Genomic DNA, 10909 nt, shown 5'->3' on the forward strand with positions numbered 1-10909 from the left:
GCAATAAAAACACAAAATCTCTCGTGAGGACGGACTGGGGGAATACTTTTGAAGTCTTTTCACCTCTTAAGTTTGCCTCTTCTTGCAAACCTCCTAGAATCCTTGACGAGGCAAGCTGCCGGCAGTGCTCATGTTCAGGAACACACAAAGCCTGCAGATGAAGACTTCTTTCCCTCCTCTCTGCTTGCTCACTCCCAGTATGGTTATCTGACCTGTCAGTAGCTAGGGAATCTCTGAGGGGACTTTATGCAGACTAATGTTGGGGCTTTTGCTAGGCCTCTGCAAGGCAGTCATTCTGATAAAACCGTTCCAGCGTGGCATGCCGACAGAATACCAGGAGGTTGAGGTCAGAATGGAAGCAGTGACCAGGCATGTGTCTTCAGCAGCCTGTTTTACAGGAACAAGTAAGCATTATGATGCTGTTGGGGGGGCTTTTTTTTTCCCCTGTAGGCTCTGAGCTAAGAAATGGGGAGGCAGGCGAGTAGTAATACTGAGGGGGTGCCATGGGACTCGGAAAGAAGTGTAATCTGAATGATACTTGCCATGAGGTCAAGAAAAGAATCAAAGAAAGTAGCAAGCAAAGCTGGCTAGACCACAGTGTGTGGCTGCTTATCGGTGAACTTTGGTATTCATAAAAAACAGGCTTTTCGTGGTAAGTTGACCAGCTTTACTGTTAAAAACAGCTTAGAGTAAATGTTACCTGATTGTTCAGTTCCTTTCACAGCAAGAAAATATAGCCTGTTAGGGAGGGGATGTGATGATGCGTCTCTTTCACCTGACGCCAACCTCAAAGACTAAGCATATTAGCCAGGGCATGAAAAATTCACCCTAGCTAGCAGCACATCTGCCCTCAAATTCCTCTCTAGTTTGTATAGAGAGACTTTCTTCTAAAGCCTGCCTTTGTGGTGGGGTGTTTGGGCCAAAAATTCCGCGTTGTCAAATTTGACAATGTCATTGTTTCCCTGTTCTGTCTGCTTTTGTCTCTGACTCAGCAGCACAAGTCCTGATTTAGACATGTGAGTCCCTGCAATGACTCAGCTAGGAGGCTTTAACCAGCCGCTGAGAGAGAAACTGTCTGAAGCAGACATGTTCTGTAATATGGCCAGGAGGAGGAGGGAACAACATGCTGAAAGACCCTGGTTGGGCTTCTGATCCGGCAGCATTAGACTGTCGCACCAGAGGCTGGAATGACTGTAGATGGGGACAGTAGACAGAGAAAATATATATATCTCGCTTGTGTTGCCTGCAGGCAGGTGCTGACAAGGATTCAGGATGGACCATGTCACTGCAGCAACTATGGGTAGCCCTTCAGGGGCTGACTTCCTTTTTTTTTTTTTTTTTTTGGGTAGCCTGTGAATTTTTTTTTTTTTTTATACACCTCCTGTGCGATTGGAAGCGATCTGTTCTGCAGCTCCTTTTACTTGCTATGTAAACAGGAGTTTTCCTAAAGTGCTCCAGCCACAGCTCCTGACAGCTGCACTGGGCTTAAAGCTTGCCCTTTCTGGGGTTTCCCTTGTTTATGTACAAAACTGAAAATGGCAGGTACCGTTCAATCAGATGTTCTCCCCATACATGACTGCATCTTTCTAGTGAGAGGTTTGAAGTTAAACTCTGCATCCTTTCACCCAGAAATCTGTTATGTTTAATCCAGGCAATCAACAGTCTTGTCAGAGGGTTGCAACCTTGAAAAACAAGAGGTAAAACATCCATTTACCTCCTTATTTGAACACCTTATAGTTGTGTAATGAACAGCCTTCATCTAGGTTATGCACAATTTAAATGCATGTTCAGGATTAATTTGGAGAGGCGGCTGTTGTGTGTTATGCGCTTAAATCACTTCTGCAGCTGGTTTCTGTAACTTCCTCTTCTCTGGTCCTCAGTGAGCTGAGTTACTAGTCTGCAGCAGTTTTTATTTCTCTTTCTGGGAGCATCTTGCCCATGTTAGTCCAAGCTTGTGTTGGTCTCTGAGTTCATGTCTGCTGCTTAGGGGTGATTGCATCCATTCAGGTATAACTTGTAGCCATTGGGATTCTGTTAAAACCTATCTTTTGAGACTACTATGCTACAACCACCAGGGCTGGCCAAGTAATTTAAGATGTCCTTGAATGTCAGCATTGATTCCCAACTGACCTTAGGCTGTTGGTCTCTTTTTGAACTACACGGGATGCTTTCCATTTTCAACCCCTCCTTCCCCCTCCCCCCCCCAAAAAAAACAAAAAACCCAACCCGAAAAACCCTTCCTATGCTGCCAGATGTGCCAAGGGGATGGATGGTCTCTCTTCTCACTGGAGTTGGGGAGCTCTTTTAGCCCATTGTGTTACTAAGCTCGGAAGTAGAAATCAAATGCACCTTGCTGGCCTTCAGTGAGTTAAGGCACTACCTGGAATTTGCTTCCATGAAAGCCATGTACAGCCTCACCCTACTGCACATCTTAAACCAGGGGTGGGCAAAATGCAGCCCGCGGGCCAGATGCGGCCCACCAAGCCATTCTATCTGGCCCTCAGGGCCCCTAAAAATCTAGAAAATTAATATTTAGCTGCCCCTGGCTGCCTGTTATGTGGCCCTCAATGGCTTGCCAAAACTCAGTAAGTGACCTTCCACCCAAAATAATTGCCCACCCCTGTCTTAAACCATGCGCTGCGTGCAACTTCCATCTCTTCTGAAATGGAGCTCTGTTCTGTAGCGCGATGGCTGCCTGCACCTTGTGTGTTCAGGCTCTGGAATTTCATCTTAATGCTTGCTATGCACAGCTTGTTTCTCCTTAAATCTGTTTAATGTGTCATTTTAGTGCTGCATTTATTTCAGATGTTCGAGTTGGTATCTTGGGGCTAATAGTTGGCTGATTTGATTGGAATCACAGAGCTCTGGGAAGCTTGAGAAGAGCTTCCATATAAATGCAAATGCTATCACTTCTGTTCAGCAGAGCTGCTGTGAATAAACTTCATTGCAGTAAGAAGGTACTTAACTGTTGAAGGCACATGCTGAGGGGCAAGTCTGAAATTTAAAGAGGAAGACTCTTCTCAAGAAGCAAATTCTCAGCCAGTCTTGGTTTTAACCACAATGGCCAAGACTAACTGGACTTGCTTCCCTATGCTGGCCTCTGGAAAACACATGAGCTTTTTGTGTGACAAATAAGAAGGAGGCTCTCATCCTTTAAAAAAAATGAAAGAGTAATGCGTCTGGAAAGGTTAACTGAATTATTCACTCCTTGTGTATGCTCCATGGTGCTGGATTGACAGCTCTGCAGGTAGATGCTCCTTAGCAGCAGAGAGCACAACCTGCACATTAACAGTAGTCTGCACCTGCACTGCCTTGGCAGTGTCCTCGCTGACCTGGATGGCAGCCACCTGGGAATTAGATACTGTAGTTCAAAAGGGAATTAATTCAGGAAGACCTATAGCTTCAGTTACTCGGGAGATCAAACTAGAAATAAATGCAGTGTTTCCTTCTGGCTTTGAAATGAGCTGAGGTCTTCCCAGTTTCATTCATGCAGTTTACTGCTCAGCCTCTATATAGTTTAGTGGTCTTTAGATACCTTCAGACTCTGATCCATCAGTTGTGTAAATTAGAATTAAATTGCTTATGGGACTGGGGTTCTGAAATGGGGTTTGAGGTCAACAGTGGTATTTTAAAGGGCTATATAGGTGTGTTCATGAATGATACTGTACACCTTTAGGTAACACAAACTGACTGCATCACTGACACAACCAGTTGTGAAGGGCTAGCACTACATAGACACTGGGGAAGAGGTGACTTGGAGCTAGTGAGCCCACCACATAAGAGGACTAGGCTGTTGGTCATGTATTTGCCCAATAGGTGCTTACTAGGCAAATGGTAATGGTCAAGTGGGGCCTAGTCCTTTCTGTTCCACGATTTTGGATTCTTCAAACACCTGTCTTGGGCTTAACTTCTATTGTTCTTGCTCCTGAGCTGGAGAGCAAAAAAAAAAAAAATATATTGTCCTTTTCTGAGGGTGATACAACATACATGGAGACCACCTAGACTGCCTGGACAGCTAGAAGTGCTCCTGTCTCTCTCAAGGTGAGATTAGAGGGGTAAGGACAAAGTGTGAGCAAGGGGCTTGAAATATATAGCTTTCTGGACGTTTGCTGTCTTGGGGCTGCCATTTATGTCCTTGTAAGGCTCTTCCTGCTGTTATATTAACTTTACCTTCTATTCTCCAGAGTCCGTCATGTTCCATAGACTATGTGGCAGAACAGGGTTTGCCTGCGGCTTGTCATTTCAAGGTGTTAATTAATAGCAGTGCAGTTATTACCAGATAGAGGCCCCTTTTCCACTCTGGGGAGATCAAGATGATCGGAGTGCATTGTCTGAGCAACAGTCTGGAGTTCAGGAAGGAAGACTTAATCAGATTGCCCTCCTGCTCCAGTAGGTAGTAGCAGATTAGCTCATTGCATATGCTTTCATGAAGGAAGCACTTGATTTAAGGTTATGTTTAGCTCTGTTTTAAGAGTTCAGATTGGTTCATGACTAATGCATTTTCTTTCATAGCACAGATGACTTAATTTTGGGATGTGATCTCATCCTATTTTGACTTAGGGTGGGGCTTAGTCGGAGCTTAGAGAAGGAAAACTCCCTCCTACAAAGATCCACTAAGTGACACCTTTTTAATAAGCCAACACAACTTGTGTTGAAAAATGCTTTAGGACTATATGGAGCAACTATGACATTAGATGTGTGTAATATCTACATTTGAGTGGTTTTGCAGGAAAGTTGCTGTAATCCAGGCTTCCATAATCATCTTCAAAACCAGAAGGGTTGTAGCTTTAAAATGCTACTGTATTCTCAAACATCACTTCAGTACACTTTAAAATGCCAAGTGGAAGTTTGTGGCTTGAATGGTATTTAAACATCTGTCTTCAGTAGTTTAGGCCACTGTGGAGCATTAACAGATAGCTTTTCCTAGCTAACGAGCTGAAACATTTTGAACAGTCTTGCCCAGTGGGGCTGTCCTGCAGGTATGTTTGCAGTGGTGGAGTTGGGTTAGTAGTTAATGTGGCCAAGGCTTGACTTGCAGATATGCCGAGTTAAATGGTTTTCTTTTAGTGGAGCAGACTTAAGACTGAATTTGGGCACAGAGCATTTTTCCTCAGCAAGTTGCTGTCTGTTCAATTTTATTTAATGTATTTCCATTTACTGAAGAGTTTGTGCTTTGCAGCTCAGCTCCTGCTGTCTGAGCTTGCAGAGAAGTCATAAACTTGCACTCGTAACATCTGCTTGTTGCTATGGCAATCAAATGTCTTGTCACATTTTAACATTATGATTTCACTAGCAGATCAAGACGAACCAGCAAAAAGTTGGCAAAGGGGATCTGAAGTAGTGAATATGTGCAAGATTTAGCAGGAAATCCTATGTCAAGTAAATGGCAGTTTGTCTGATATGCATCCTTGCTGCCAGCAGCAAAATACATCTTTAGCAGTTAGCTGTATTTTCAGTACCTTCCTGCCACGCCGTAGCATTCTTGGTGCTCTGAAATCCATAACACCTCTCTATCTGCCAAGCAAACTTGGTACGTTTTAGGAACCTGGATTGTGATGGTCTTCCACCTGCTGTTGGTTTTGTAAAGCTGTTTGCCTGACACTCAGAGCCTGACAGAGCTGTCCAGAGCAGTCTCCAAGACGTGCCCTGCCAAGAACAGAGATCGGGATTGTGCAAGTTTCCAAACAGCTGAACTGTCATGTGTCATTCAGCTATTTATATGACTAGCAGGCTAGTAATCTCATACGTAGTACTAAGCCACTTAGAAACAGAAAAAGGGAGGAGGAGTATAGTTGTATCCTGTGTTAACAAACCCCCTAACTTGATAAGCTGCCTTTCAGAGTATGTCCTTACATTTGACTATTTTTTTTTTTTATTTTGCAGGGTGTCTCTATCCTTTGCTGTGTTCCAGTTGTGTAATGTTAGGATGGCAGTATGATCATTCAAATACAGAACACCAGCGCTGCTAGATTTTCAGCGCAATTTAAAATTCATGAATGAGGTTATATCTTGATATTTTTAATATCTTGAAATCACTCAGTGTGAAATACATGCTTAAGAATTTTAGGGGCTTCAGCCCCATCTACCTTCTAAATCAGCTGCTCTTACAGAAGTATGATTACTTTTTTTTCTCTTCCTTTCACTTTTCTCAGCCAGCTCTAATGACTGGGGGTTATATGTAGGTGGAGTTACAGTTGTCCTGTGATCTAATGTTTCATCCTTAGTGAAGAAGACACCTCTCAAATAATTAGTCATGCAGAGCTGATCAGTAGAATGAGGAAAAGTGCCATTGAGTGCCTCCTTGGAAATCTGCCAGTTACTAAACTTCAGATGCATCAGAGAGAGGCCTAAACCAAGGGCATGATCTGACCCAGGCTTCAGGTAGGCCTCACTAATACATCCAGGCTTGTTCTATGACTTAAACTACACATTGGTCTGAGGTCCAGGGCAAAGGCTACAGGACTAGGAATCCAGGCTTGGCTGCAGCACAGTGTAGTGGCTTGTAGGCTGTCTTAGACCTGGTCAGTCTGGAGATAAATGGACCAATGTTTAGGGAAGAGACCAGTGGTAGCCTTTAAGGCCTGAACTCCTGCAAAACCTACCAGGACTCAGTGCTCAAACTGCTGTCATTGCTTTCAGGATGCACAAATCTTTCCAAGCAGCGATCCAAGTGCGCTGTTCCGTCAGGCACTTAGTTCTTTGCTTACTAGCTTCAGAGAAGGTAAGAATGGTGCTGTAACTGATCCAGGGCAGAACAAACTGTTCTTAAGACTGTAATCAGGTTTAAATACTTACTTTACCACTCAGACGCTATACATTTTTTTTTCTGGGTTTGTCGGTATTAAGTAATTGCACATCAACTTGCAATTCCTCCTGATACCCAGTCCCTTCATGCATCTTCTGTTCTTTGGCCCTGGCTCTCAGTTGCACAACTGTGTATATAGTAGGTTTGGGGCTGGCTCTCAGAGGCGTATATATAGCTTTCAGTGGAATACCCCCTCAAGTTTTTTGGCTTGGGGAAGGAATGTCCTCTAAACAGCAGATACTGTAAGAGGATGTCAGGTTCCCTTGCCCCTTGTGATCATCTTAACATTACTTTAAGGTTTCTTTCCCTGCCACAGCGGTCCTTTCGGAGTATGAAACAATCGCATAATATCTGTCTTTTTCTGTTCGTAACTGAGTTTTTTCTGCATGGCTTAATTTGCCATGACATTGAGATGTTGGACTTTTTTGGTACATCTGTCTCAGTATAAAATTACTTTTAACCTTATTCTTGCTATAATAGAAACTGACCCTGAAGCTAGGAAAATGTTTGTCTTCGGTTACACCAGGCTCGAAACTTGCAATTTCCCGTATCCTAAAAACTGTTCAACTTATGCATCTTGATTGAATTGCTCTGATGAGGCACAGAAGCCTAAGGAACATGCTGTTTCCTATGGGTTTGTATCAGGACACTTCCATGCTTTTCTTTCAATTCTTCTGATGGGAACTAAGCAGTAGAAGATCAGCATTTGACAGTTCGGTTTGTACTTTCTCCTTGGAGAATAATGTTTGGTCAGTGAACAGGAAAGTGACCTCAATTGCAATTTCACTTAGGCTTCCTAAGCCACTGTTCATTTTGTAAGGCTAGCAAAGTGGGGAGGACTCTAGAAAGGAAGGTTCCTTGATACAATATTGTCTGCTGAATATGGTGTGGGGGACAAAAAGGCTTAGCTGAACCAGAATACCAAATTTCTCTAGCTCTGAGGCAGTACTGTGCAGGAGGCCCTGTTCAGGAGACTGTGGCTGAATTAAAAAAGAAAAGGCCTCACAGTTAGACACGGAGCTGGTCATGGTCAGCATTGGGACGACACTGGGCAACATGACAGGCTGAAGTCATAGTACACAAGCAGTCTAGTGAGTGTTTTTCTGTAGGCTTTGCAGCAGAGTGTTTGAGAGGGATTGGAAAGAAGGTAACGTAGCTTTGTTGGTGTTTGCATGGAGCTCCTTCCAAGCATCAGTGGTAGCATGGGCAGGGGGAAGCACAAAGGTGAGGCAGGAATTGTGGGCTCTGAGTAAGGCAGTAGGAAAAGCTTTGCACAGGCATCTTACACTTCCTATGGTGGAAAAAGGGAGCCATTGGAGGAAGGCATGGGGAGGCATGTGATCAAAGCAGTGGGTCATAACTGGCTATAATACCTCGGAGAGATCCTTCTGCATCTGGGTGGTTGTTCTTTCTTCTGGTTCGTACTGTTTGCTTTCCCTGTGCCAAGTGGTGGAAAGTCCACCCCCTGACTCTGGAGCAGAATGCGCAGGCACCCAGGTTTCAAATAGTTTTAAGAAGATTGTTGTGAAACAAGTAGCAAAAAAGTTGCTGTTTTCTCATATTTGAGTGCTGTGAAGTAGTCTGGCAAGCTTGGTCTGCATGCCACTTCCAGCTGGGTGAAGCACTACATGTGTGCGGTGTCTCCTCACTCTGAAGAGGGTGTGGAATTAGGCACGTTTCAGGTGAATTTTGCTGGGCTTTCTTGTATCGTGCCCAAACTTCCAGTGCTTTCATGGATATTTCCCCCTCCCCCCCCCCCCCCCCCCAAAATAAAATAAAATAAAATATATAACATGCAACATAGTATCTGAGCCTTTTTGGTCAAGAGTATGACCGTAAACTGCATCAGACTGGAGGGCCTGGCAGTAACATGGCGAGACTGGAGGTTGCAACACTCTGGTATTTTATGGAAGCTACCCTGCCACGAGCAGAGTAAGGTGGGTATAGGGTGCCTTGACCCTAGCCCCCACTGTCCTGTGAGTACGTCTTGGTTGGAGAAAGGGTGTTATTCCTTAGCCTGACAAATGCTCTCGACGTGGCCTTAGGCAGTCAGCAGCAGTTCTTACCTGTTTCTGTCTGGCAGAAACTACAACCATTGAGGCATTGAATGTCTGGACTTGATCTGGCCTTTGGATTCTGTCTTGGTTTAAAGGGGGATGGCAGGTCTTGGGCCACTTCCACTCTTCCATACTCTTGCCTAGGCATGTGTGTCAAAGGTCCTGGTGTGATTGTTGCAGGACTCTGTACAAACGGATTCGTGACTAGACCTCTTATGTGTACACCATGATGCAGAGGATCGACTGTTGCCTGCTACCTAGCCTTTTAAAAGTGGGAGCTCTAATTTGAAAGTCCGTACTTTGCAACATAAAATGCATCTAAGTACAACTTTCAGCTGCTAGCTACACTCCTACACTTCAGAGCAACCTGGTCTACAGAGGCTGAATGTCTGCTGCTTTTTGCAGACAATCAGGTTCTTGGTCTGTTGGCCTTGGAGGATGGAAGAGGGTGGGTGGGCGGCATCTTCAAGGTGCTACTTATAGTGATGGTGATGAAGTGGTATTTGGGCATGATCTGCAGCAGTGTTTCCCAACAAGTTCCAGCCCAAGGCAGTTATATTAATAAATTTTTTCTGTGGCACACCTGTTGAGGCATTCCCCATTCTCATACCTATTGTAGCTCATTCCCATGGCAAAATTCTGTGGCACACCTGTTCATTTCTGACGGCACACTGTGCCGTGGCGCACTGGTTGGGAAACACAGTGATCTACAGTGCTGCATACCCAAGCAGCCTCAGGCACTCTGCCTTCTGGTGGGCAAGGGAACTATTTGAGTATACCCTTCCACAGTGAGAAGCGTACCTCGTATAGTGAAGTCCAAGTCCTGGTTGAGAGAGATTTTTCAGAGCATTACATTTACAGCAGTGCCTGTTGAGCAGCAGTATTCTAAGAGACTGCATCAGGTGTAGGTCAGTAACATTTCCGAGCTTGTAGCTTCTGGATGGGTATTTCAGAAAGCAGTTCTCAGTCTTTTAAATTGGACTGTGCAGTTTCTTGTGACATGTGCTTGCTTTCCTTAATGGCAGGGTGGGCAGGTGAAAGGACAGAGACTAAAGCAAAATCTGATCCTAGTTTTCTGACTTTGTAGAAACCATGGCGAGTCCTGCGAAGGATAATTATCGAATGAAGAGTTACAAAAACAAAGCTCTAAATCCCGAAGAAATGCGCCGGAGAAGAGAAGAGGAGGGAATTCAGCTACGCAAACAGAAACGAGAACAGCAGGTAACCTGCGCTCTGATGATTTGGCTTGGAGAAGTATAGCTTTACCTGAATCAAGTATGCAGTATTGTGCAACAGGAACCGCCCAAGGTCTCCAGTCAGAGTTGCTCACAGTCTTCTCCTCCCATTGCCCCTCCAGCATTTAGACCTGGAATGTTGCTGCTTGCTTTTCACACGCTTGTTCACAACGTGGCTCATGTGAAGAGTGCTCCAAAGGTTCCCATCTCAATCGGAGACCTGCAGGTGCTGTGTATGCCCCTGATGCCACAGTGGAAATCTGTGTCTGCCTTTCTGTGATATTGAATCAGGGGAAGGCTTCCCAGAACCCATGGTGTTGTGGGGTTTTATTTGTTTTCTAAGGACTCTGTCAAAAATCAGAAAATGGATTGTGCTCTTCTGGACCAGAAAAAAGCAAGCAAAAAAAAAAAGTGCTATAGGTTTTCTATATCTTTGTATGCTAGGGCCACATGTAGAATTGGCAGACTGCAAGCTTCCTACACAGCTCTGCCAGTGCATCAGCCCCAGTCTACCACCTCTCCTTCCTTTTTCTCTGTCTCCCTCTCTCTCTCAGACTCACTGGGTCAAATTCTGCACTTGCTTATGCCATAACGTCTCAGTGAAGTAAGTAGGTTCCTTGGGCTTGTCTGAGGGCTAGACTTGCTCCACTGTTGTCTGGTTCACAGGCCAAAATCATCATCTACAGAGATGTAAACTAGTGTTTTAAGTGACTGCTTCTGTATTCAGGTTGTGCTTTGTTCCACAGATTTTTACCTAGACAGGTGTGCCAGTGGTGATATTTCTAAAAGGTGGGTATCGCTTTAGAGCAGGA

At 44.5% G+C, this 10909-nt stretch overlaps 1 protein-coding gene across 2 annotated transcripts in view; it reads left to right on the plus strand.

The window, feature by feature from the left end:
• Positions 1-304: 304 nt before the first annotated feature.
• The window catches only part of KPNA6 (karyopherin subunit alpha 6), a 25109-nt gene continuing 14504 nt past the window's right edge, over positions 305-10909 (plus strand). The window contains exons 1-2 of one of the 2 annotated variants that reach the window (XM_025198649.1): positions 305-404; positions 9950-10083. In XM_025198649.1, coding sequence (XP_025054434.1) covers positions 320-404; positions 9950-10083 — 219 coding nt within the window. In that variant the 5' untranslated portion in view covers positions 305-319. Of the gene's footprint in view, positions 405-6225; positions 6382-9949; positions 10084-10909 lie in introns of those variants that run through there. The other variant, XM_006019340.2, reaches the window with a different exon arrangement.

The sequence above is a fragment of the Alligator sinensis genome, unplaced genomic scaffold (assembly GCF_000455745.1).
Source record: "Alligator sinensis unplaced genomic scaffold, ASM45574v1 scaffold337_1, whole genome shotgun sequence".
Lineage (NCBI taxonomy): Eukaryota > Metazoa > Chordata > Crocodylia > Alligatoridae > Alligator > Alligator sinensis.